The following is a 26,499-nucleotide window of genomic DNA, read 5'->3' as shown; positions in this document are numbered from 1 at the left end:
AGGCTTTTTGTTCGGAGGCTTTTTATTCGGAGGCTTTTTTGTTGGTCGGCCTCGCTGTCAGCCATTAGCCACTGCACATTTGGAGGCTTACAAACGAGATACCTAAGTGACCCCTATAGCACAAAGAATCCAGCTAATATGGTCTTAAGTGTAGCGCACATATGAGCAGGCAGCGTGTGTAACAATGTTACTACTCGTCCGGCGCTTCACCTCAGTTTTACTGCTTCCAGCGTAACATCATTTACGTTTGCTGCTGGGCCCTCAAAATACTGCAAGTAGACCTTAATAACACCCCCGTACTCAGACAGATCATTCGCACGTTTAACATTGTATAGCAAGAAGGGACACTGCGATTGTTTCTGTTTATATTCTGCCAATTGACAATGGCAGCACCCGCGGAAGTAATTAAACAGAACCTAAATGGTGTCTGGGTAATGGCATACTCTCCCCCCTTATACTTCAATCACCTAAGCAAAATGTCTGTCTTTCTACACTAAGAGCTGATATCGAGTTGGACTGCATAGAGCAAAAAGATGTCAGATGACATGAGCCCATCGCTAGAGCTTTGAGGAAGGTCGTGGTTCGTACGCAAGTCGGTGTCCTAAGCAACCATCACTGGCAAGCTGTCTCAGGTCAACGATGATAACGGCTAGTCACAATTGAGATTGCACAGACAGCCACAGGCGGAATCAAGGGCGAGACCGAGGTCCAGAAGCTGGACGGACAAGATTATCCTCTCCGAGAAAGGATCGTCCCCGAGCAACATACACGTGTCTGTGGTTCATAAGAAGGCTGGTTGGATGGCGGGAACAAATCTGGGGCTTCTCGCTTGTTGAGGGAAAGAGATTCTTCACCACAAGATTCTTGGCAAAGAAAGGAGACAGGCAGGGGAAGCCCTGCATGTTCTACGAGTTGCAAAGACGTTGAGATCAAGGAACGCAAAAAAGGCGTGGCGGCGGACGGATATCTTCAGAATCAGGTATATGTTTGTGTACTTGCAAGAGGCGGTGATGGCATCGATGGGGGTATGAGTATGAAAGTGTCGCAAATTTAGCGTGCGTGCGGGCTGCCGGAAGCTATTATAGAGGAGTGCGCACTTGCTAGAGCACCTATAAATTACACTTTAAAAGCTTACCCTTTACTAAAGTAAATTTAACTAAAACAACAATATTTTTATTTATTCTTTACTATTTACTATATAGGTCGAGGCGAAGTTGCTTGATGGGGACCGAACGGTATGCTAGGTATGTATTGTCAATATCTTGAGAGTCGCAACTTGCAATTTCAATAGTCTGTTGGGAATGCAGTGCAATTGTGTTAGGTATGCGTACAGCAGCTCCGCCGTCTGCTGAGGTAATTTGTTGAGCAGCAAGGTATCCCAGTGCCCAGAGATTCATCAGCTATATCACACTTGAGGTAGCGCAATCCATGGTAATGCAGTGAAGACCAAAGCAAAAAATCGGATAAAGAATATAGACCTTCGACCGTGACATGAAAATCTTGTCTCTTGTCCTTGCATGAGAAGCGTTCAATTTGAGAGGTGGACACTTGGGAGTCAGGGGCCATATTTGCTCGTTTCTTTTGCAGATATCAAAGCGTTGAATTCTTGAGTCCTCCAAGCCAGTTCAAGTTTTCGGATGAGTATTTGTTGTCAGAATGGCCAAATCAATCGCCGCTCAGTTTGATTAGGTCCAATACTGATGGGCTAACCTTCCCTCAACCTTAAGTTTTATCACTTTTGGTCAACGATGTAACCAGAGTCACCCCGCGAACCTTCCCTTCAAGCCGTACAAACGAAAAGTGCTCGAAGTCAGTCTTGCCTCGGATAGTCTGTAGCTGGTCCCAGCCAACCAAGCTGACCCTGACTTTTGCCGGCTTCCCGTTCCCGTCAAGGTGGTTCGGATCGGGGTCCCCATCAAGGGTCGTGTAGGTTGTTTCGATGACCTCAGACGTGGTGTCCAGCCCTGCTATCTCCTTCAGTTTCTGTGGCGTTGATATTGGGCTGTTGGCGGAGATGACGATTGGGAACTGGGGGGTCGGCCGCTTCCAACCATTGGCATATGCGTCTAGGGCTTGGTTCCAGTGGCTGAATTTATCGCTCGATCTTGCACGCTGTTCTTCTTCGCACATGTGGTTTTGGACTTGGGACTTCCCCAGGTTCTTGCGAAGGTTATCGGCCATGCTTGTGGAGGTGAGGGGTGAGGGAGTGTTGAATCAGAGTAATGAGGGAGCTGGGAGATTGATGGATCGGATATAATGGAGAGCTTTTCAGCCTCTGCGACAATGCTCCTCTTTGTCAACGGGAAATGGGGATTCAAGAACGAGGCAAACGAGGCTGTTGGACGGATTCACAGGCGTCAGTAAGCGGAGGAACCCACCGTGCTATTTATGTTGCACCCAGATCTGGAACGGAATTTGGCAGGGGTCTGTGCTTACTACTTACCTAATATAGCTGCTAAAATAAAAAAATAAGTAGATATATTAATATGAATAAGCAGCTAAAGTTAAAATTAAGCTTAAAGAAATTTATATTATTTATATTTTACTTTACTATAAATCATATAAAAAGGAATTAAATAAGCTGTTTTTATTTAAAAAGTTAAATTTCTTTTTTAAAAAAATATGTAAATTAAATATTTTTACTTATAAGAGTTTGTAACTGGTAAGGCTTTTGATTTTGTTGAATTGTGCTGAAACTAATATGTGTTGCGAGGTAAATGTGCACTAAGGATGTTTTATCAGCACAAGCTTGAGTTCGAGTGTACGCTTGGCGACCACAGTATCTCTGGAATGATTTAAAGGAGATAGTGGGAATATAGGATAACGTCCCATGGGATAACTTCCTATGGGATAGCCTCTTATATAAGGTAACCATCTGAGAATTAGTTTCCTTTAAAGATAATCAGCTATAAAATGCTTTCTTGTAGACCAAGCCTGTATGGGTATGTAAGCTACAGAGGACTCCGCAATGATGTGTTGTCATTTTTGAGAGTGTGGCGGTGTTGTTCCAATAGTGTATGTGAAATGCACATACCCTAATCGCCACCGCCAGATTTAACAACACGAAAGCAAGGAGCTACGTAAAGCCTTTCCCCTTCTCCTTTTTGTTACTATCGGCTCCCCATACAATTTTGGAAGAAAAGTTAGAATGTCATAGGCTTCGAGAGAAATTAGGGCCTTATTCATTTTGAGACAAAAGCAGGCATTTACATTACTGCCTGGGGCAAATGTCACCAACGTCCTGGGGACGCACGGACCACTAAGACCACTTTTAAACGCGTTGACGCGTCCTCCACCTCATCACCTTAACTTTCAAGATTACTTGCTTGTTACATATGGTTCTAGAAGCATCGAATCAAACTGCCCGTATCAGTCGATTCAGATGGGTCAATCCAAAAACTCTTGGTACGCTGTTTGCAGGGGTAGGACACCTGGCCTATACCGAACGTGGAAGGAGTGCAAAGCACAGGTCGACAGATACTCAGCCTCCGATTTCAGACGGTTTTCCTCGCGTCAAGAAGCTGTGAACTGGATCCGAGCCGATGCAGACGAGCCCGTGCTCGATGTTGCACCAAGACCAGCGGCGACCGCGCCACCGCAAGTGTCCGTGTCAACAACACCATTTGCAGCCAGAAGAAGCGTCAATGGACTCTTGCTGCACCAGTCAACCCCGGCTAAAAGAACCATTAATGGGCTCTCGTCCGCGCTAACCTCATCTGCATCAACCATCCCCATCTCGGGTGTCGATTCCAGCTCCGGCACTTCCACAATATATGCAGTAGCAAGAGGTCGACAGTCAGGCGTATACCACACATGGGACGAGTGTCGCGCGCAGGTAGACGGCTTCTTCGACGCTAGGTACAAGAAGTTCGAGACCCTCGCTGATGCTACAGAGTACTTGGCTGTCTATGGCGGTGGCGGGCACTTCTCGCAGTTTCAGTCGGATGCCTTCGAACCCGACGGTACGGCGTCCTTCGGCGAAGAGTGGGCCCACCTGTCGCAGTCACAGGGCTGGACTCGTGGAACTCAGCACTATAACGAGCAGCGGGCTTCCGCCCTCCGAAATGAACTCCAGACACACTTCTTCGCTTCTTCGTCTCGCATTCTGCCCATCATCAAGAGGGAGGAGACGGAGGAAGAGGGTATCCAGGTGGAGTGCCTCGCCGAGCCCGAACATCAACGCCGCCATGATGCAGTGGTAGAACTCCACGGCTTCCAATCCATGTGCGAAGCTGTCGGAAAGCGCCCAGGAGATACCGTAGAAGAATGCAAAAGCATCCTCAAGCAGACGCTCGTCAACATAGTCGACCTAATCGATGCCCGCCGGACGGATACCACGAAAGTAGTGTTAACATGGACCAACTTTGAAGCATTTAAGGCGTACACACTTCACTCACCAGGCGAGGATAAGACCATACCCGCGAAAGTGGCTGAGAAGGATCCCCTTTTGAAATGCTTCTTGCAGAACTTCCGCAGACCTCGAGGTCGTCACGTCGGTAGTGGGGTTAGTGGTGGTACTGTGGTCAAGAAGAGGGCTAGATCCCAAGAAGACGATGACTGCAAGGGTTGTGGGCGTCAGAAGAAGAGGATCATGCGGATCTAGATCCTATGGGTCGATCACTAGGACTGACTCTAGAAGAATGACCAGAATGACTAATGCTAGGATGACCTCTTTTGTTTGGTGCTCTTGTCTTTTCTAGAATCTCTATCATATATTTCTTCCGTAAAATCAAATAGAGTAAGTTACTTTGCTCTGGCACGATTTTCTAATTATGATTTACAATGCTCGCCTCACAATAGCTACCATTCACTTGGTCTCGACAAGAGGGGTATGACGTGTTGACATTGAAAAGCCACAGAATCTGATTATAAGCTGAATCTCTTTAGACTCTATACGGGCCGGTCTGGCCACCCCATGCCAGGGTCCTGTAAGCTGCGTAGTCGGACTCGGGCTCCCCGGGTCCGATTAGGCAGCCGCCATATTTCTCCCCTTTATCAAGTCAGACGTGAAGACTCATTTCCATGTATTCTCCGAGTTGTTTTCGACTAGATATAGGCCGACACACCGACATTGCACTAGGAAATGAAACCCGAAGTACCACCGTTTAGTTTCGAGCTCTTCCAATACAAGCCCTTGACATCACCGTCATGCATACGGCTTCTGTCATTTGTGCGAAGGGCAGGCGCTAACAAATGCCCTGTGTCGATATGCGGCCACGACCTCATTGAATGCGTCATTCGACACGTCGACCTCGCCGAAAACCCAACATACGATGCCTTGTCCTACACCTGGGGCAACCCCAAGGCCGTCAAGGGAGACTCGGCGGATGACTACGCCATCACGAACCGGTGGCCCATCATCGCCAACGGTAGACTTCTGTACGTGACGAAGAGCCTGCACGAGGCACTGGTTGCACTCAACAGTGAGGCTTGGACTGCTCGAGAAGAGGCCGACGGGGCAGATGAGACTTTTCCGCCGTACAACAAGACTGAGCTGATCCGCGCCGCCGAGGAGGGACGCCTCGCCGATGTCCAGTCCGCCATCCATCGGGGTGCCAACCTTACCAGCCAGGACGTGTTCGGTGAGACGGCGCTGCACTACGCTGCTGAGAATGGTCATCTGGATATCGTGAAGATGCTACTGCAGCACGGCGCGGATAGAGAGAGGATAGACTCTTCGGGGAGGACGCCCTTGGCTTGTTGCCTCCAGCGACAGCGTCGACAGCACGAGCAGGTCGCTAACGTTCTTCGTGCTCCCACGTCAGTGACTCTCGGTCCTACCGAGTATTCGACGGTGAGGGACCTCTGGATTGATGCAGTGTGCATCAATCAAGAGGACATCGACGAGCGAAACGCCCAGGTGTCCATGATGGCCCGAATCTATAGTAGCGCGCGTTCGAGCATCGTATGGCTTGGGCCGGAGGATAATACCACTCGCATCGCCCGGGATGCCGTCAGTCGTCTCAACGCGGCCTCTTTCCAAGCCTGCAGGGAGGCTGCGTGGCAGTTTACCAACAAGAGTCATGATCACCGCCACGATGGCCACCAACATGATACGGAGGACGTTGGCGGAATCTCGGTGCCACAATTCCAGGCTGTTCTGGACCTCATCCGGCGGTCCTGGTTTGAGCGGACCTGGGTCCTGCAGGAAGTAGTTCTTGCCAAGGACGTCGAGATCCTATGTGGGTCTCAGAGGTTTACATGGATGGAGCTTTTCGAGCTCGTCCAGCACCGACTAGGCGGCGACGAAGATGTACATATCATGGGACTACCACAGCATCCTAACAGCAACCGTCACAAGGGAGCCAAGGGAATGGGTGCGTGGGTCATGACGGACCTTAGACTTCGACTGCGGTTTGACACGCTTGAGCGGCAGCACGTCCGACAAATCGAGGAAATGGAGGGGCGGGTAGACCATAGCTGGGACGAGAAGCTCAGCTTATGCGCAGTCCTAGTTCTGACGTGGAACTTTGAGGTCACAGATCCCAAGGACAAGGTCTTTGCACTTCTGAGCATTGCAGCGCCGCTGGATTGCGGCGACGAGATTGTTGTGGACTACCGGAGATCAACTAAAGATGTCTTCACGGAACTTGGTAGGGTCTTTGTCGTGGCCAGAGGTAACAACAAGATTCAGAGCTTCCACAGCGGGGATGTCGAGGAGTTTGAACCCCTTGAGGGCCTCTCCTTTGTCCAGGCACCATTGTGTGAGAACAGCTACTGCAACGTGCTGCCATCCCACAATAAGAATCAACGCCCCACCGGGCTTCCATCATGGGTGCCCGCCTTCAACAAACCGCTCACAACTGAAAGACTGTGGAGAACAAGTTTCACTGCTGCATCTGCCCGGGAACCGAAAATCCACCCTTCAGCCCCGTCGGTACTCAAGCTCGATGGGTATGAGTTTGATAAGATTGTTGAAATGGAAGATAAGCCACATGAAAGAGAAATCGGTGACGGTATCAGCTACGATATATTCTCGTGGCTTAACCTGGTGCAGCTTGGTGAAAAAGGCGCTTCGGAAATCAGTCAGATGGAGGTTCTTTGGCGGACGCTGATGTTCGATCACTTATGGGCTGGCGGGCTGGAAGCTGCGAAACAGTCTTTCAGAAGATTTATTAGCGAGAATTTACGAATGGGAAATGGCCAATCAGAGCAGGACAAGGCTAGAGTGAGCCTATACTCAGAGCTTCAGGCGGCCGACACCTCGCAATCCCTTCCGTCACTGCAAGAGATCGAGGAATTCAGGGCAGAAGACGCAGGTCACAACTGCCGACCCGATGCAGTTTCTGAAGTGAGCAGCTTCCATTCCGCCTTCTACCGGCACTACCGCGCACGATGTCTATTCAGGACCGAAACCGGGTGTTTTGGTCTGGGACCAAGAACTGCGCGGGTAGGAGACACGGTGTGGCTGCTGAGTGGTGCCCGGACTCCCTTCATTTTAAGGCCGGTGCATGGACTACATGGTGACGGGCAATCGTCCTTCATTGGGGAAGCCTACGTTCATGGAGTCATGGATGGAAAGCTTTCGCAGGAAAGAGGATCCAATTTCGAGCCGGTGCAGATCGTCTAGGCCACTTCGAGTCACCAGTGTCATTTCTATTGTATGGATCCATACAGTCTTCATATAGATTAAGAGAAGGACACTCTAGGAAGAGGATCTGATCAAGCCATCTGAGCCTCTCGGCGCTGCGATGATGTTTTTACGGGAGAAGAAGTTTTCGTGGTCCAACCTTGTTGCCGGAATATTTTAACATCAGGCATACTGCATTCATCTTATACACGTGGTTTCTAAAGGGATAAATTGTTCGCAAAAATAAATTGTTCTGATTTGCCCAGCATTCCGCGGCTTGCAATTGGTTTTTGCCTGGTCCTTTCAGCCCTTTTCTTAATGTTCTTGACCGCTTTCTTGGCCCTCTGTGTACTATGGAGGCCTGATGCCTGCCTGCTAGTAAAAGCCTGGTCTTGGAGGAGATGCTTCCCTTCATTCAAGTAATGCTAGGAACATTCACGCGCCTGCATTCAGCAAAAGGGCGGGGAATTCGCATGAGCAGGCTGCAATGTGGATGCATGTGAACCCGCAGCCTGGGTAGCGTTTGGCCTGTTCCCCATCTAGGCTGCTATCACAATGCCCCACAAGAACAAAACAGAAAAGATGGCGGCCGCAACAGGACAACGGTCATTTGTCCATGATCTGCCCTTTCATCCCGAGGTCCAATAATGGCAGCACAAGTGAATTGGTCCTTATACGATGACCAAACAGGTCAAATACATCCACACGAGCCATTGGAACACTACATCCCCGGTGATTTTCACCCAGTAGCCATAGGAGATACTTTCCGAGACACTTGCTACACTATCCTTCGCAAATTGGGCTGGGGTGGATTTTGCACCGTCTGTTCAGCCTCAGATAATAGCGGAATACATTCAGGCTCGTCGAGCAGAAACCCACAACTGCCTTGTTACAGAACTCTTTGGCCCCTCATCCGGCGATGTGATAAGTCTTTTTTAGAGACCTCGAGCAGGCACTCCGTCCGGACACCACCTTGCGAGCCTCGAAGCAGATCCTTGATGGATTGGACTTTGCGCACCAGGCTGGTCTGGCACATGGAGGTAAGTTACTTTTCACAGTTGATCACTGCTCCTTCCTCCTTTGTCTATTAAATCATTTCTCTATCATATAGATAGTTCAGCTGCAAATATCGTTGTCACCTGGGACTCCATCGCGAATGATGAAGATGACGACCTTTTTGACATACTCGGCGATCTCTATGTCGCCAAAGCTATAGGACCTCTCCCCTCACTGCATTTCCCCAAAGAGATTGTGGCCACCTCGCGCTGGGGATTATGGGACGATGGACCTGACGAAGACATTCGGCTGATTGACTGGGGTGCAGCTTCTCCGGTAGACCAAACCGTGACTGCAGAAGTACTACCTCAGCCCCTCGATCTTCGAGCCCCTGAGACCTTTGTTGTTGGCTCTCTGGACTACAGACTTGATTTGTGGAAAGTTGGATGCGTGGTAAGATTCATGCAGTCATCCTTGAGAAGTAAACCACTACACGTATTCAAAGTCTCTCCAGATATACGATCTGATCTATCGAGAGCGCATCTTTATATATCGTGTTAATGATGAACACTTCTTTCTCAAACAAGTGATCAAGAAGGTGGGACCGCTCCCTAGCGACTGGCGATCCAAATTTGAGGAAGTCCGAGAGAAGAATAAATACGCAGACGAAAATGGTGTGCTTTCCTACTGATGTTTGTCTCACACCGTCGCCGGTGAGGGACTGATCGAAATTTTCTCTGCTCCTTGGGATACTAACAGTGGGGAAAAGAAGCGATGATACGCCGTAAGAAGTTTGTAGACACGTTTCAAACTCGTCGTCAGAGTATCGTGTCAGCATACACCGAACAGGATGAAGAACAAAGCTGGAAGTACGATTTGGACAAGTAAACGGACTATGACTTTGAGTGCATGAGATTTCTCCTTCGCCCCAGGATGAAGAGTATTTGAAAGATGGATTGGCGACCACATTTTCAAATAGCCAAAGCTCTTTTTTTTTTCTTTTTCTCTCTCTTCAGATTTGAAGCTTACTCTGTATTGAGAAATAACATTTGAATACATAATATAACACATGGTCTTCATATTATTAATAGCTTTGAAACCTTTTGAGTATATGTCAATTCAACCGGTTCTCCACCCTCAGCATAGTTTTGATGTCTCACACCGCTCCTATATCGTCAAATGACTGGACATTCGACGAAGACGCTCTCCAAAGAGATAGAAGGCCAACGGGATCGGTACCAGAGCCACAGATATAAATGCAAGCAAACTATTGCCCCATCCCAAACCCAAACTTTCATAAACATCAAGTGCACACAGAGGCAGTAATGCGCCTGCAATTGACCGCAGCACAGTAAGTGATGCAGTAACAGATGCTGCAATCTGTGGATACGCGTCCAATAAATAATTTTGAATACACATCTGTCACCGTCAGTACTATCATTCAACTTTCTTGAAAAGAAACTCACCATGATTGCCATCAGACCAGCACCAAATAAAGCAATACCGATCATAGATGCTATCCAGTGAGTCTTCTTATCGGTAGTCCAACCATATATAAACAAGCCGGCGACGATGGCTAAGCCGCAGGGAATCGAGAGTAATGGCGCGAGACGAATCTCCGGTCTATGTTCGCCACCTTTGCTTTTGTTCTGCAGAACGAGTTTGTCCGAGACCCTGCCGAAAATGACAACACCTATGAGCATACCGATGCCAAGGGGGAGATATGAGAGGCCGCTTGTACCAGCATCGAAGCCATACTGGCCCTCATAGACGATTGAGAACGTCGACATGAGCAGGTACATGATGCCGTATTCGATCGCGACGTATATAGACATCAGGGTAATGATTGGAACCACCGCGAGGAGCTTCAGAGGTCGAATTATGGCATTTTGAAAGGTCCGTTTGTGGTTGACACCGCCGCTCAAACAGCTTTGCAAGGCCCCATTGCCGGTTTGCTTTCGAAGCCGAGCGGCCTTTCTCTCAAGTAAGACCGGGGCATATGTCTCTCTCATACCAAAGAAGGCCACAGGAATGAACATTCCGGACTGAACGATGTTAGCGAAGTTTTTCCCATTGTTTAGAAGACTCCGCCAGATTTACCAAAATGGCTTGCAGCCAGAATATCCATCGCCAACCGGCGGCTTGGGCTAAGTAACCGCCAGCTACCGGGCCGACACTCGGTCCAAATAAAGGACCCAAGATCCATGCAGCCATAGCTCTGCCTCGTGTCTCGAGAGGCATTGTATCGGCAATAGTACCACTACCAATCGTGATTGGGACGGAGCCAGCTAGGCCCATGAGAAACCGAAAAGCCATGAGCATTCCCAGACTGTTACTGACCGCAGCTGCGACTGTAAAAATGGTGAAAAGGAGGTTACCAATATTGTATAGCGGAGCACGGCCAAAGATCTCGCTCAGGGGTGCTATCAATAAGGGTCCGAAGGCGAAGCCAAGCACGTATATCGACAAGACGAAAGTTGCGGCTATGTTTGATGTACTGTTAAACTCGATCATGATCTCACCAATGCTGGGGGCGAACATGGAAGATCCCTAGATGAATGTGAGCAGCAGTTGGGACATGGCCATAAGTTTTACCCACGAGTGGACTGCGTGATGTTATCAGAATTGTGCACGGTCTGTGTGCTATTGGGACTCTTACGTGATGAACGAAAGAATCGACAAAACAGCGATGTTGAGCCACTTTTTCGACATGGGCCAATTAAGGGGCTTCTCGGGATCATCTAGGCCGTCCCAGTCAACAATATTCGACTCGCATGTTTCCGTTTCCTCGGCTTTCCCAGAGGATTCCGCAGAATTAGCAATCGTGGATCTTTTCAAAGGTGTCAAGACACTCCTAATCTTGCTGGAATGACTCTTCGAGCTGGCCATGGCGCAAAAAATAGTGGATTCGCCGTTGGACAAGTGAGAGGGTGATGGGTCGTGTGGAAGGGGTGGGAGCCGGTATTTATCATGGAGATCACGCGTCCATTCTCAGTGCAATGTGAATATCCGTCTGACAAAATCCACCGCAGAGTTACATTTAATACCGCACTTATAGCCCTTATCGTCAAAGAGCATCCGCGGACCAGCAGGCGCCTCCGCGGACCACGCGCAGCTGCCTCCGCGGACTCTTTTGGCGTTGTCACTTAAAGGTCAGATCAATGCCGGCTCAATCCCGCACTATGACTTTTACCATCTCGAAATTCTAAGATAACAGTGGTTTTGATCATCGAAACCAGATGAAGCACCTGCGCATCATGGATCAGACAGCCGGCCCAGATGGCACCACCGCCTTTGTTGGATCGATAGCTCGTCTCATCGTTTTCACTTTGGTTGCGGTAAGCTCTAAAGGATATGTTTGGCAGCAGGGAAAATGTATGCATCTCAACTGACTTCGAGGCAGATTCTTGCTTCCATGTCATGGGCGGCTTTTTATAACTTGCTATTGCACCCGTTGAGTGGCTTCCCAGGGCCAAAGCCGTGGGCCGCCACGCGCGTGCCTTATACTCGGATGTACCTTTCGGGCAATGCTCCGCAGCGTATCCTCAAGCTTCATCAGACGTACGGCCCGATTGTCCGAATCGCACCCGAGATCCTGTCTTTCAACCATCCAGACGCCATGAAAGAGATTCGAGGTCACCGTAAGCATGGTGCGGGCGAGAACGGGAAAGACCCTATACATATGGCGAGAGCGCGGAAGAATATCATTGGCGCCGACCGCCACGACCATGCACGTTACAGACGGGTCATGGCCCACGGGTTTTCTGCGCAGGCCATGCTGAATCAGCAGCCTATTATTCTCAAGTATGTGAACATGCTTTTCGAACGACTCCGAGACCTTGCGCAGCGGGGGTCAGGGCCTATCGACCTTGTCAGCTGGTTCAATTATACAACCTTTGATATCATCGGCGATTTATCTTTCGGCGAGCCGTTTGGTTGCTTGGAGAGTTCAACCTATCATCCATGGGTTCGTCTCATTTTTGATAGCTTGAAAAACGCTGCCTGGGCAGTTAATATGAACCGCTATCCCGCCCTGGCAGGAGTTCTCAAGTTCTTGATTCCCAAGGAAGTTGCTAACAAGCTGGCCGAGAACAAACTCCTGACGGAGGAGAAGGTTCGTAAGAGGTTATCCATGGCCTACGAGCGACCGGATCTGATGGAGGTTATGATTTCACGTGGTGGCGCCACGAGCGAGGTACGTTCGACGGTATTTCCATTATGATCGCAGCTCCGGCTTTTCTTCGGTTTCTGGGCCTGAACCTGACATTCTATCAGGAAATGACATTTGAGGAGTTGGCAGATAACGCCACGACACTTATCGTAGGAGGCTCTGAGACGACAGCTACGCTGCTCTCTGCAGCTACCTACTTCTTAGCGACAAATACAGATGCTCTTTCAAGACTGACAAAGGAAGTTCGTTCATCCTTCTCCACGGAAGAGGAAATTGACTTACTTACCGTACAAAATCTGCCTTTTCTGCTGGCTGTCTTGGACGAGTCGATGCGCCTCTATCCACCGGTGCCCAGCGGGTCGCCGCGCAAAATCAATGAATTGGGCGATACAATCCTTAATCGTTACATACCTCCCGGAGTGCGTTATGGTATTTCGCTATACAAAGCAATATTCACCTGCTGACTTCCCCAGACCGTGGTTGAAATTTGGCACTGGGCGCTGTATCACAATCCAGCGCATTTCGCTCAGCCTGATGAGTTCAGACCCCAAAGATGGCTCGGCGACCAACAGTTCGCCGGGGATAAGAAGGAGGCGTTCCAGCCGTTCTCAATAGGACCGCGGAACTGCCTTGGAAGGAAGTAAGTACTCCACTGTGCGGCGCAAGTACATGCTCGGTTGTTGACTCTCATTGCAATTAGTTTGGCTTACGCTGAGATGCGCCTGATTCTCGCTAGGCTGGTCTGGAATTTCGATCTAGATCTTGCTGAACAGAGCAAACATTGGTACAAGCAGAGCAAGGTCTACTTGGCATGGCAGAAAGATCCTCTTTATGTACATCTGACCCTGCGTAGAGCTGCCCGGTGAGGTTATTTCGTTAATTGATTTATTGGTAACATTGCTTTTTATTCAATATGAATAGGATTAGGCTCTATAGGTTTAGTGAAGATTGTGCGTTCAGAGAGAGGACTCAGAAGCTTGCAGCTTTCAGATTGACCATTTTGTAGGGCCCCTGTGCATGCCATGGTGTGTCATACATTCTAGTTTTGTCCTGGCTGATAGCATGTGGCGCCGCAGCGGGCGCGAGTGTTTCGTTTAGCCCAGCCTCCTAGCTCGCTCTTGGTCAGCCTGCAAACAACACAGGGCGTTGGGTGGATCGGGCGGCGAGGATGCTAGGAGGCTAAGGTTTCCCACAGTCCTGACTCGCTTGATACCTCCTATGAGAAAGGGGCGAGGGGAGGGAATGTTGCGGTCATGAAAGCCCGCAGGCTCAGCTCGCACTCAGACCATTCTAAAAAACATTCTCCACAAAAGGCAGAGCGAATCGACAGATGATTGGCGCCGTCTGCCTCCGTGGCGCCGTCTGCCTCCGCGGCGTTGTCTGCCTCCGCGGAAGCAGCGGACATGAATCAATTCCTTAGTCTCCGCGAGCCCGCTGCCAGGGACATCGATATCCGTTGCTACTGACATTTTCGTCTCTTCACCAGATCACCGAAGATATCAACCAGGCGCTCAAATCTTCCACTTGAATCTTTGCAGCTCGGGCCCGCGATGCGAGCCGGATTGCGCAGCAGTAACAAGCGTACGTGGCCACGGCCGCAATCATGCACATTTTGTCGATCTCGCAAGCTGCGTTGTAGCCGCAAGGCACCCTGTCCTAATTGCACTAGTCGTGGCATTCCTTGTGAATTCGCCGGGCTACAGAACTCCGTTCAGGATCAGGCGGGCTCATCAAATAATCTTGATTCCAACCTTGGGATCCACGATCGGTTACAGCAGCTCGAGGAGCTCGTAGCAGCACAGAATGCTGGCACAGATGACGCACGCCAGAGAGCGCCCCACTCCGCGTCTCACGCAGAGGATTCGTCCTTTCGTCGTTCAGGACAATCCGATATCAGCCCACGTCTTCAAGGTCTGACGAACGATGCCGTGTATCTGGAGCAGGCGAGCCGCAGCAGTGCATTTCTCGTTAGTTATTCCCGAGCCTTGCAAATGACATCAGACCTTTTATTGAAAATGACATTCACAGGCATCGACCATAGCCGATCCGATCTCATATAAGACATGTTCCGTGCGCCAGCTCCCAGGATCCACGACATACGTTCTCGATTCTGCCATTCATCCTAACGGGCGATCCGTGAGGCGTGTCTGGATTCCTACGCAGCCAGAGGCCCGCATTCTGCTACAGAAGTATATCACTGACATAGCCTTCACGTGCCATGTCCTACACACTCCATCACTTCCAGGAACAATAGACGCCCTCTATGATGTCATCGACTCACAGGGCACCGTTCCACACGGGCAGGCGATGCTGCTGCTCAGTATCATCGCGAACGTGACGAGCCAGTGGACGTGCCGCGATTCCGAAGAGAAGCGGTTGTACGAAACCCCGGACGCGGCGACCCGGCAGACGGCATCGTGGATCAAAGCTGCCCTTGATGTGATGGACCACTCAAGGCGAAGCTCCAGATTGTCTCTTCCGCACGTCCAGGCTCTGATTTTATTAGCCTGTGTTGTATGTAATCTGGATGGGTTCTCATCCAATTTCCGGAGTCTCTTGTCCGTGGCTGTGGATACTGCCCGTGAGCTCGGGCTTCATCTGCGCGACCGCCCACATCAGCAATCTAAAGAAGAAGCCGGCTCGAGCGCGATAGAGGCCGAGATGATTCGCCGAGTATGGTGGTACCTAGTATCGACTGATTGGTAAGTCCTGCAATTTGCGCGGTCGTCACTTGTGCTGACTGATCTGCAGGATTCTGTCTTGTCACGGAGGTATGCTTGAGGGAGTTTATACAATAAATCCGCGTCAAATGACTACCGAGCAGCCGAGGAATGTCAATGATGAGGACATTCCCAGTAGCCGACATGAACTGGCAGAGCACATTTCGAATCCCACATCTATGACATACTGCCTGCTACGGATTCGATTTGCAGAAATTTGTCGAACATATACAGACCGCGTACCTCTGAGCAATGCTTTGACAGAAGAGTCCAAGTATCGTGAGATTACAGAGCTCAATCACCGGCTTAAACAGTTCATCTACGACCTTCCGCTTTCACTTCGCCGTCTGAGTGGGGGCACGACTAAGTCGGGAAATTTTCAGACGCTAGCCCCATCCCAAGGAGTTACGGTCCAGCGATACCTTCTCACACTTCATGTCTACTCCCTCATTTGCAGGCTTCACTTCCCCTACTTCGCCCGCGCCTTCACTCAAGCTTGCTTCTGCACTGCCAGAGCCGCATGTCTCGACGCAGCCCGAAAGATCCTCTCTGCCGACTTGGAGCTTGAGCAACAGCAGATCCCCTTCTCGGAAAGGCGGCTGCGACTTTCTAGTATTTTGTACGCCATACTGCTGGCCAGCACCGTCTTCGCCATCAATCTGTGCTTGGATCAGTCCCTTAACGATGATGCAGCCTATGTTGCAGAGGTCACAGATGCATTTCGTCTTCTGCAGCGAGCTTCTGAGAATTCACATCCTGCGGCTAAGGTCTATAAGTGCCTGTTGCAGCTGCTCAGTAAGCATCAGGTCCACGTAAAGATAAACCAACGATCCTCAATGGCTATCTCAACGTGTGCACTGTCACCGACTTTTGGGGATCCCTTCCCATCCAGAGCCGATGCTTTCGAGTCCTGGGCTAGCCCAGAAAATGGCCTCGACGGGAGGCAAGGCGAGTTGGCGGGCGACTTGTATAAAAGTCTTGATTTCGAAATTGACCTGAATTATCTCGATTTCCACTTTTCTAACGAGAGACATCCATTTTTTATATAATATACCCTTGAAAATAAACATTTATTTCACTTAAACGTTCAAAATCCAATACAATAAAATACTACAAATTGATCAATTATTTACAATAAGAATTAATTACAAGAAATAGAATAGAATATAACATTATTTCACTAGCCTTTTAGAGTATTTGAAAGCGTGTCAGTAAGGAAATAATAAGATAATGGACATATTAGTAAAGGGAGCGGGGAAAAGGTTCTAGTCTCTGATTAGAGTACGAAGATTACTATCATATGCAATAAGCACGAGTAAATAAAAGAATGTAGGCTAGTCGATTGTGTACGGTAAAGGCAAAGACTGTGTTTTGAAAGCAACGCTTCTTTTAAAGTCCTTAGATCAGGATTTCCCTTGATTATGTAAGCCTGAAGCTTACCGTGCACCCTGCAATAATAGTTTTAGCTTTGTCTATAATTGGGTTAGTACCACGATACATGAGCTGGATTCTCCATCTCACAAAAGATGCAAAGCCTTTATTCACAGTTCACAGAGGATTATACCAAGAATTTACTTCTCCTACGAGAACTGACTGCGCTCGGCCCGAAGCGGTAATGACTAAATGGCTATTTTGCCAATCAGCCTGGTAAATCAGTTTCAGGCCAACTTTGCCGGTTGGACTATAGCTCTGGCACGAGTATGCAGTCCATGAAACCCCAAGCCCACCGCAAACCCGATTTCAGCACGGCCTAGCTCAGTCATTGTCTTTGCGTCCAGACACAGTAGGTAACTACTTTTGCTGTGACCATCTAATACCAAACTTAACAGACATCCATCGTCCTCATCTAAACCACCCGGACGAGCCACGAAAATGGGCTCACCAGGAGTATGTCCCGGGGGTTACCCCAAAAACATACCTCCCTCGTGTCAATATCAGTCTTCACGATGCCATCGAATAAGGTGCTTAGACCCCGGTTACATAGGCTGTACATGTACCTATGGCGGCGGGTGTTGAAGTTCGGGTTGATGGAGGCCAGTTCACCAGCGTGTGGACTACGAATGACCAACTGCTGCTCGGCTCGCTGGACCTTCAACTGTTTGGCTGGTGGGGTGCTGGCGGCTGTATCAAACAATGGAACGTGGAGTTTGTAGCGCACCAGCTGAATCAGAGAACCGCGACCCTTGCTCTCATCGCCCCAGAATTTGGAGCCCTCGCGATTGCGGTTGATCAGCACGTCGTAGTATAAACTGCGGAGAATATCCTGATTCGGATATTCGACGACGTCGCAGAACACGTCAACTGCTCCAGACTCGGTCGTTGTCTCGAAGGAATTGACGCTATGGAAGAAAAAGCCAGCGTCACTTTCGAACTCGGCGACAACGCCCCTTCCGTTGACACGATCAACGACTAACCAACGACGGGTTTGTGACTTGTCGAACGGGGCAATGGCATCGAGAATATTGCGCTCCATCATAACTTTGCGACCACCCTCGAGAAAATGTGTGCTGGGGATGCACAATATGACAAAGTGCTCCGTCAGGAAGAAGCTATGGATGTACGCCGGCTTGACATCCGAGCTAGCGATGGTTGCCAAGATCTCAGTACTGCCGGTGGCGGCGCTGACGCGAAACACACGATAGGCTGCGTCACTACCCAGGTCGAGGTTGAAGTTGAAAAAGTCTCCGGTACGAGGACAACGCTGAGCATGAGTGCAAGATATGGGGCCCTTCAGATCCGGGTGGAAGGCTGTCTGATTAACGGTTCCGAGCGGTTCGAGAGTCTCAGGGTCGATTCGACGCATCTTGGAGTTATCGCTAGTGATCCATACAGTTCCTGGCATCCCACGATGACCAAAGGATTCCTGATTTTCGACAGAATTTTCAGTTGCAGAGGCAAGACCGGGAACGTCTGCGTGAAGGGCGACGCAAATATTCTTAATCTCGTCAGTTGGACGGTCCTTGGCCTGACTGTCCTTGGCTTTTGCAGGCTCATAACTGCTCATCATTTTGCCAAATATCCCAACACAGGGGTCACGACGCTGAGCGAAGGTGAAAACGTCCCCCTGACCGTGCTCTTGAATATACTTCACGTATGCTTGAGATTGATGGCGAGACGAGTAAAGTACTGCGACACCTCCAGTATCACCGGATGAGATGATGTCGAACCGGTGGGTGTGGGCTAGACCATCAAACCAGTGTCCAAACTGGAGAGTACCGCTTGGAGTGTCATCGATTTGCCAGGAACCGGGGCCAGTTCGGAACAAAGTCCCAGCCGCCCAGGCAGGAATGTTGCCATGGACAGTACATCGGAAAGGCCCACGTTCTTCGCGAAGACCAGTGAACTGTCTACCGTGTCAGAAGTTGCTTCGCTATTTCTGAAGCATAGGGTACCTACCCCGGCCCAGTTGGGCCAATTGCACCACGTCTCTGCAACCAGGTTCTTTACAGCTTGCTCATAGTCAGCCACCTCGTGGGCAGCGGACCTGGGGATAGCCTCCCCTCCAGCGGCGTTTGTGATGCTGAACATGTTAACGTAAGGTAGCTTGTGAGATGGTATGAGATGTTCAGAGACGGACAAATATAGGCAGCTAGGTAACGAGGTTATATAGACCGGCTGTGGGAGAAGCTCCGAGGGAAACAGCTGAAACTTCGCAGCCGTGATCCCCCAGGCGCCTGAATTCACATGTGAGATGCATTGTAGAAGCGAACCGAGCTTCCGAAGCATTCCTACGGCTTTCTTGGCCAAAGTTTCGCTTGAAGAAAGTAGTGACCACTTCATCCCGGAGCATCAATAAAAGACTGGACAAATTGAGGGTACGATATGGTGGACAACAATGGCCTCGGTAGACCCACTTATAACTATCCCCGGCTAGATCGAAATAGCAAATGACATAACTGCCGTGGGTCCCTTGGAAATAAGGTCTATAGCCCCGCTTGTTTAGTGATTGATAATAACTATAAACCAGCTCACTTACGGGCTCCCCGGGTCACCTTATCAGCTCGTTTCCCAATTGACAGGTGTTGTAGGCCAGGCATTGTCTAGATAAGCTGTGAGAAGCAACTGTGCTTAGTAATCAAGCTGAATGCCTGAAGTATGGTTTGTGTGTCAGAGGACGCGGCTCTAAAAGCGGAGCCGCAAATAATTGTCTGCCCTCCCTGTAATGTAGCTTATACAGCTGGTGTTTATCTCTTGGAGTGCAGAGGGGTTTGTAGGACGCCGCCAACCCAAATACAATCCGATGATAAAGCGAGTTGTTGAAAGAGGTAGGCTTTAATACAGACATTCAATGAAATAAAGGAAAGAACCTTGTTTGTGAAATCTCGTGGAAAGGGGATTGTAATCCATCATTTAAATTATCGATATGAATGGTAAACTAATCATTAAGCAGTAATGGCTAAAAGAGTCAGTATAAACGAAGGAAAGATGCTATACAGGCGTGGGAAAACCGGAAACGATGTAACGACTTGTCAGATAGTTGTTCTGACATCTGAAGAACAGTACAGCCTTACTCTGGTGTTTTCTATGTTGGTTGGTGAGCAAGGTATGGCGCTCGCTTGTTTCCCCTTGTTACCAACAGTATGCATGGCACGATACAACATGTACCATTATTCATCATGTACGTTGGTGTCTTTTCATTTGTCAGCCGAACGTCTTCAGACTTCCCGACTCCCACTCAGAATAGTACAGCAACCTCTTAGATTGCGGAGCCTCGGAGCAACATCTATCCGCGCCTCGGAAGACGTGAAAATATAACCTCGGGTGATGGAACTGCGTTGTTGATGATTTAAGGCGCTGCAAGTCAGCATGAAGAAGCCGTCCAGTAATACTAACGACCATCACAATGAGTCTTCCCGTCCTCACGATCTGCGCCGCCCTCGGTCAACAAGGTGCCGGAGTAGGTTCTGCTTTCATGTCACAAGAGACAACTCAGTACCATATTCGAGCCCTTACGTCCAACACTGAAAGCCCTGCAGCGAAAAGATTAGCAACCAAGCCAAATATCAGCGTCGTTGGTGTTGATCTAAACTCTATCGATACCATTATATCAGCCTTCGAGGGCTCATCTCTTATATTTGCAAATACGGCTTTTCAACCTGCTGTGTTTGCTAGATCGGGTGCAGCGGCTTGTCAAGAGCTTGAGGCACGTCAGGGGCTGAACATTGCTCAGGCAGCCTCACAGACGCCGTCTTTGAAACACCTGATTTGGTCTACTTTGCCGGATGCTCTTAAGGAGAGTGCGGGTAAACATGATATTCCGCACTTTCAGTCAAAGATCCCAGCAGAGCAGTACATAATGAACCCCAAAAACGGACTTAGCAACAAGACTACCTTTCTTCGCGTAGGTCTGTATGGATCTGTCATCGAGAAGCCACCTTATACCCCTTTCTACTCGGTGAGTACTAACTAGAGGCTACTTGCTTTGGTTTTCAGTTGTTTCAGGTAACCCTCGACTCTGAAGGGTAGCTAATTGAGAATAGGATGGGGCTAATATCCGTCTGCTTGTGCTTCCAATTTCTGCCGACAGTTTAATTCCCTTCGCTGGCGATGCACCATTCAATGTCGGGCAGTTCGTCAAGGCCATCTTTGCCCAGCCTGAAAAGACAATAGGGCGTTATGTAAATGCAACAGCCGAGCTTACATCTATCCAAGAATACGCAAAGACGTTGGAGACCGCTTTGAAGAGTCAAGGGAAGGAAATAAAAGTGAATTTCCTGGAATGTTCCCTCAGCGACTTTGAACAACTCTGGGGTGCATTAGGCACAGAGATTGGCTTGATGTTCAAATACTTTAACGACCACGGCGATGGCAACTACGAAACGGATCCTCATACCTATCAATACATGACAGCAAAGGATTTAGGTATCGAAGGCGTCTTGCGAAAAAATGAGGATACCCTAGCTCAAATTGAGTGGTAAAATCTCATCGATGTTATTTTCACCTAGGCAGGTTTCCGCTATGGGCTGAGTAATGGAGACCCAGGGCTGGCCACCAGAATTCGAAGGACATCGTCCATTGCAGAAGGACGGCTGGTGGTTAGCAGTTTGGAGTTTATATAACTCTGTGACAGCATAAGTTAGGAAAAAATTGTCTCGTACACAAGAAGGAGTCTACTTGCTGCGACAGCTGGCTTGCATGCAGTCGAAGCGGATGTTGCGCCTGAATCCACCAAGGTAGTTGATAAGCTAGCGATACACTATTCTCCATCTTCAGTGTAAGATTTGCAGCATATCTACAGAAAAAGTACATAAGGTTGTTACATCTCGCAAAGGAAATTTGCGCTACTGAGGCAAATGTAAGGATTCGCGCAAGCAAAGCTGAGGTTAGTTTTTGGAAAGCTACTGCGCGTTTGTTTTTTGTCAAATAACAGGGCGTATGCGGCTCTTGCCTACATATAACCCTTGACATTGAAAGTGTGTTGTGGGTCAGGGCGGCTAAAGCGTATTTTCTATTTTCGATGGAGCACGAGATTATGTTACATCCGCTTCGTAGTCGCTCAGGATGCTTCTAGACAGTCACACTAGTGGTTGTCGATAGTTTATGTACAGTGAATGTGTCTATCTTTATGACAGAACTGCAACAAAACTGTCTTGCCGGGAAATCGCATTGGCTTATAATCTCTTCAGACTGTCATATCGCGCTTTCGTTCGTTTGCTTGGTAAGGCTCGGTCGATCGGCTTGGAATAGCCGCCCACTCTATAGGGTAGTCTCAGTTGCTGACGCAGCTCCACACAGGTTTCCAGCAAAGGGTAGGATAGAACAATGATACCAACCAACCAACTAGACAATCTGAGGCAGTAAACTATAGGAAGACAAGCTAGAGCGTAATGGTTCAGTACGCTTCTTGGTCAGCACGTTCATGTTAGTCTGCTCTAAGGTAGGTACTTAGTGAAGGTAATGAGGTAATTATCTGATACTATTCTAAGATCCCTTGTTTTGACCGGAGACGGCTTCCTTGAGCTTCGCGGGGGAGAACCAGGTCTCCAAGATCCCATCAACATAGATATCTTCGCCCTCCTTTACCTTGTTGTCTATCCCGCCAAATTTCTCCAGTAGCACGTAGCCCTCATCCTTCCTCTGCTCCGACACCATGCTTTTGAGGAAGTGTGCAACGATGTGACGGCGATTCTCACCTTCGCAGTCCTGGGTACGAGCCACACAGACGCTGCGGCGGAATATTGGGCACCTCATATCGTGCGAGTTTCGGGCCGGGTTGCACCCGTCCAGGCGTGCACAAGGCCCCGGGCAGCTTTCGCCGTGCCAGTCGTTGTCCGGGTCACATGTGTTGAGACGCGCACACGAGATAATCAGCGAGCTGATGCCGGACGCGATTGCCGTGGCCACTGAGCTGCCCGAGATGCGATCGTTGGACTCAAGGAAGGGAATCACGCCAGCTGCTACGTTGAAGCCCTGGAACATATAGCGGTCGCACCCCGTCGGCGGGTCTCTGTCGCGCGGTGTAAAGCCGTATTCATCGCACGCCGTTACGACCCAAGTATGATCGCGGCGTTTGGCTAGGTACGAGATCTTGGAGTTGGCGCCCTCATCGTGGTTGCTGCACATCATTACAATACCCCGCTTCTTGGCAAGCTCGATAACGTCGCCCAGCGCAGGCCTGTCCTCGAACATAGTGAAGCTCATCGAGATGATGTCGACACCCTTGGAGATGGCCCACTCGATGGCCTAATTAGTTGCACACAATCCATCGTCGTTAGCTGTTTCTTTGTTGACCCTAATTGGGGGGGGGGGGGATTAGGGATAGGCGTCAACGCACTCTGATCACCCTCTCGGGACTGATTCCAAAATTGTTCCCATCGGTAACCTTGGCCACATATAGCTCGCAGGCCGGGTCGATGGAGCAGATGAGATTGGCCATCTGGGTTCCATGAGCGTCCGAGGCAAAGAGCCACGGACTGACGCGGGAGTCGTCATCCACGAACGACTTACCCTCCTTGATCCGTGACCAGAGCGTTCCATGGCGCTCCATGGGGATGCGACCCTTTGTGGCCCGGCAGTCTTCGTCCTCGGTCCCACGATGGGCAGCAGCAACGGTATTCCTCGCGCCAGTTTTGCCACTGGACATCATCCCGGCCTTGTGCATCGAGCCACCGCCGCCATTGACTGCGCCATTTGGCGGGCTTGTCGGGGTAGCTATGACTTCATTTTTCTGGTATAGCGACGGTGCAACAGTGTCTGTACGCAACGACAATGAGGGAGCAGTCGCCCCTTTTGTGGAGGTCTTGTTCTTGCCCAATCTCTTGACAGCGCTTGAGCCGAGGGATGTTTCGATGGAGACTGGAGAGATGCTCAGAATTCCGTTATCAATGATTGCCACCTTTGTAGGCCTGAATTTGCGCTTCTTCTGGTAGGTTTTCGAGCCACCAGCACCCGGGTCAGGGTCCGGGTCCCTGCTGTCGACGTGCGGTATGGAACTAACGTAGTTGCGGTAGTTTCTAACGAAGCCGGATATCCTCGGGAAAGCCCTCTGTACTCTATATTATGCGTAGAAAGGTTGGTTAGCAGCTCTGCAGTACATATCCATGGCCAGAGAGGTCAACCAAGCTTTTGCACTTACAGTTCGTCCAGACTTGTTAGTCTCTCATGTGTGGGATTCCACAGCTGGGACTTGCAATCCTTGTTGAGCAGGAACTTGATGCCGCTTTCCCTTGGCTTTTTGAGTCTCGTCTCCTGCATTTCCCTCCTCTGCCTCCATCGGATCTCGAAGTCGGCCAACTTCTTTTGGATATAATCTACCGTTATCTCACAATGCCGCTTCGGCATCAGTTCTTGGATGACGTAAATGCGAAGATATTGGAGCTATTGAGGCCATGGCTAATCAGTCACAGTGGTCTATTCTATTAATTCATCGGGGTCAGGACAAACTTGCATTTGGAAAGGTGATTAGCCCTTCGTCACTGAACCAGTGGCTTATCGCGGCCCGTTTCCCGCTCGAATACAGGTGGAGCTCCCGGATTCTGGGCTTGACGGTGTCGGCCGAGAAAACGGAGAGTGACAAGTCGAGGAACCTCCAGTTCAGGACCTCGATGGCAAAGTCATCAACATACTTGGCAATGAGCAGCTCGTTATGCGGGTTGACGAGCCGATCGGGGACCTTAAGTTCGATGATGGATTTGACCCGTTTCTCTTGCTTAAGCCACTGTAAGATGTCAAAGACTTCTGTGTGCTCTTCCTGGGCTCCCATACCAAACACCTCCTTGTCATCGATGTGGACATCCAAGGGTGGGAAACGAGCGTATTTGATAGTAGGCTCGTACCAGAGAAGGCCCGCATTCTCTTGGTGGTTAATGAGAGAATGGATAAACTCAGAGACCCGATATAATTTGGAGTTGAACTGAGATATCTCAAAGCAGAGCTCGTCCACTACAAATAGTCGATTTGTTGCTAAGTTGATTGACTCCACGAATAGAAAAGGGGGAAATCAAGTGTCTCGGTGTCTACTTACCTGGTTCTTATGGGTTCGAAACACATATGTTAGCAGACGGGACTCTACATGTAAGCATATGGAACAATTGCTAGTGTAGTCATACCTTCGGCTTCGCGAAATATGCCCAATAGACGTTGCATCTTCTCCACTTGTCGAATAGTTGCTGGGGCGAGCAACTGGCGGATGAAGGAACTTTCGTTCGGATCAGACGTGCGGTCTACCCACCTCATCCCATCCCATTCCTTGCGATTATACCACAGTGGGTAATATCCTTCTGGCTGACGCTGTTCGGCACCGGTCTTGTCACTGCTGTTCTTGTTAATGGGCTGCTTCGGCGGTCCTGTACCGGGAACCAGGGCTTTGCAAGACACCGAAGCAGGGTAATCTTTGAGAAAGCGCTCAACGAAGTTGACACGTTGATGGTATACCGCGATGTGTAGAAGGCATTGATCGTTCAATTTGGCGCTTTCGGGCCGTTTGTCCCATGCCTCCACGAGGTTCCTTTCAATGATCTTCTGGGCCACCTGGTCGTCGAACACGCTGCGAGCTTTCGGTAGGTTGTTAGAGTGCAAGAGCAGCTCATTGAGGACCTTCTCCATCCGGTCCTTAATGTCCGAATCGCCGTCCAAAACGATGTTGTCCATGGCCTTGGTGATGTTCTCGCTCGTCACAAACCTGCCCCGCAGTTCCTCTACACTGAGCATCGCCTTTATAACCTTGACTTTGCCACCCTGCATGGCGTCATCGAACGTCGTGTCGGAGGGCAGATCGGTGATTCCAGGGTATTTTAGAAGCACCTTGAGAATCCCTAAATCCCCAGTCCTTTCAACCTCATCCTGACTGGCAAGGTAGAGAGCAGTGAACTTCTTGCCGCCGAAGCTGCATGGTCTGCGCAGAACGTTCAACAAAAGCCCAAGCGCAGTATCGGAGTTGTTCTGTGGGTTGGAGTTGGCGTCTTGAGACGTTATTTGAAGAAGACCTCGTCGTTTGTTCGGAAGGACCTGGATCTGCTCTTTGCAATACGTTTCCAACCTGCTAACCATGGCTTCGAAAGCAGCTGGATTGCTAGAACTGTCCGGTTCTTCCAAATTGGCCAAGGCCTCGAAGAACGGGCTCTTCTTTAGATCCTTTCCAAACTGAGAGTGATCCGGACTATGTGACTTCGAGTCCAGTCGTCTCTTGCATTCCTGCCGGAGGGCGGAACTCATAGGGTTCAAGGTCTCGAAAGCCAGGTACTTTTCTTCATCTGCTATGGCGCCGACTAGTAGGGCCGGTGCGTTGTCCTGGGGAGTCTCCCCTTTTTCGATCTCCACTTGGACAGCCCGGTGGAGAATCGCCCAACGAACACAGCTATCAATTTCACTGTTTTCGTGGTAAAGAAATTTGATGATGTCGTTGATAATCGCATTCAGGCTGTTATGGTCGACGGTCTCTTTCTTCCTCACGGCAGATGCAGATCGAAGCGTCTGAATCAATCTGTCAGTAAGGCCTGGCACTTGGCGGTCTTTCTCCCAGAAGTCTCTGAAAGATTTGGCATCGGGCTTTTTGAATTGCTCTTGTGATGCCATTTTGCAGAGGGCTCCAATGGACTGCTCAG

General features: G+C 49.6%; 9 protein-coding genes across 9 annotated transcripts; 5 read left to right on the top strand and 4 right to left on the bottom strand.

The window, feature by feature from the left end:
* Positions 1–1,722: 1,722 nt before the first annotated feature.
* On the bottom strand, positions 1,723–2,181 carry J7T55_000755 (uncharacterized protein; the record flags this gene model as incomplete). Its single annotated transcript, XM_053140005.1, has 1 exon — positions 1,723–2,181. One exon carries the CDS (start codon positions 2,179–2,181, stop codon positions 1,723–1,725), a length of 459 nt encoding a protein of 152 aa, XP_052996408.1.
* A 1,201-nt stretch (positions 2,182–3,382) lies between these two features.
* Positions 3,383–4,603, top strand: J7T55_000754 (ribonuclease h; the record flags this gene model as incomplete). The annotated part of the gene is made up of 1 exon (XM_053140004.1): positions 3,383–4,603. The coding sequence occupies one exon, from the start codon at positions 3,383–3,385 to the stop codon at positions 4,601–4,603; it is 1,221 nt and encodes a 406-aa protein (XP_052996407.1).
* Positions 4,604–5,083: 480 nt separating this feature from the next.
* On the top strand, positions 5,084–7,570 carry J7T55_000753 (Heterokaryon incompatibility 6; the record flags this gene model as incomplete). The annotated part of the gene is made up of 1 exon (XM_053140003.1): positions 5,084–7,570. The coding sequence occupies one exon, from the start codon at positions 5,084–5,086 to the stop codon at positions 7,568–7,570; it is 2,487 nt and encodes an 828-aa protein (XP_052996406.1).
* Positions 7,571–8,125: 555 nt separating this feature from the next.
* On the top strand, positions 8,126–9,257 carry J7T55_000752 (uncharacterized protein; the record flags this gene model as incomplete). Its single annotated transcript, XM_053140002.1, has 4 exons — positions 8,126–8,175; positions 8,510–8,610; positions 8,682–9,019; positions 9,081–9,257. The coding sequence occupies 4 exons, from the start codon at positions 8,126–8,128 to the stop codon at positions 9,255–9,257; spliced, it is 666 nt and encodes a 221-aa protein (XP_052996405.1).
* Positions 9,258–9,722: 465 nt separating this feature from the next.
* On the bottom strand, positions 9,723–11,455 carry J7T55_000751 (uncharacterized protein; the record flags this gene model as incomplete). Its single annotated transcript, XM_053140001.1, has 5 exons — positions 9,723–9,749; positions 10,033–10,611; positions 10,667–11,116; positions 11,166–11,172; positions 11,226–11,455. The coding sequence occupies 5 exons, from the start codon at positions 11,453–11,455 to the stop codon at positions 9,723–9,725; spliced, it is 1,293 nt and encodes a 430-aa protein (XP_052996404.1).
* Positions 11,456–11,805: 350 nt separating this feature from the next.
* J7T55_000750 (uncharacterized protein) lies at positions 11,806–16,456 on the top strand (the record flags this gene model as incomplete). The annotated part of the gene is made up of 12 exons (XM_053140000.1): positions 11,806–11,904; positions 11,970–12,761; positions 12,842–13,156; positions 13,211–13,377; positions 13,474–13,599; positions 14,224–14,318; positions 14,377–14,390; positions 14,453–14,704; positions 14,766–15,439; positions 15,489–15,508; positions 15,692–16,252; positions 16,350–16,456. The coding sequence occupies 12 exons, from the start codon at positions 11,806–11,808 to the stop codon at positions 16,454–16,456; spliced, it is 3,222 nt and encodes a 1,073-aa protein (XP_052996403.1).
* Positions 16,457–17,303: 847 nt separating this feature from the next.
* On the bottom strand, positions 17,304–18,985 carry J7T55_000749 (uncharacterized protein; the record flags this gene model as incomplete). The annotated part of the gene is made up of 2 exons (XM_053139999.1): positions 17,304–18,800; positions 18,854–18,985. The coding sequence occupies 2 exons, from the start codon at positions 18,983–18,985 to the stop codon at positions 17,304–17,306; spliced, it is 1,629 nt and encodes a 542-aa protein (XP_052996402.1).
* Positions 18,986–20,300: 1,315 nt separating this feature from the next.
* On the top strand, positions 20,301–21,375 carry J7T55_000748 (HSCARG dehydrogenase; the record flags this gene model as incomplete). The annotated part of the gene is made up of 2 exons (XM_053139997.1): positions 20,301–20,852; positions 20,938–21,375. 2 exons carry the CDS (start codon positions 20,301–20,303, stop codon positions 21,373–21,375), a joined length of 990 nt encoding a protein of 329 aa, XP_052996401.1.
* Positions 21,376–22,378: 1,003 nt separating this feature from the next.
* Positions 22,379–26,470, bottom strand: J7T55_000747 (Peptidase S8/S53; the record flags this gene model as incomplete). Its single annotated transcript, XM_053139996.1, has 5 exons — positions 22,379–23,140; positions 23,232–23,949; positions 24,033–24,207; positions 24,341–24,838; positions 25,006–26,470. 5 exons carry the CDS (start codon positions 26,468–26,470, stop codon positions 22,379–22,381), a joined length of 3,618 nt encoding a protein of 1,205 aa, XP_052996400.1.
* Positions 26,471–26,499: the final 29 nt, after the last annotated feature.

This window comes from Diaporthe amygdali, assembly GCF_026229845.1.
Source record: "Diaporthe amygdali strain CAA958 chromosome Unknown NODE_6_length_1560011_cov_65_102424, whole genome shotgun sequence".
NCBI classification, from domain to species: Eukaryota; Fungi; Ascomycota; class Sordariomycetes; order Diaporthales; family Diaporthaceae; genus Diaporthe; species Diaporthe amygdali.
The sequence above is the reverse complement of the archived record's forward strand: the minus strand, read 5'-3'. Positions and strand labels throughout refer to the sequence as shown.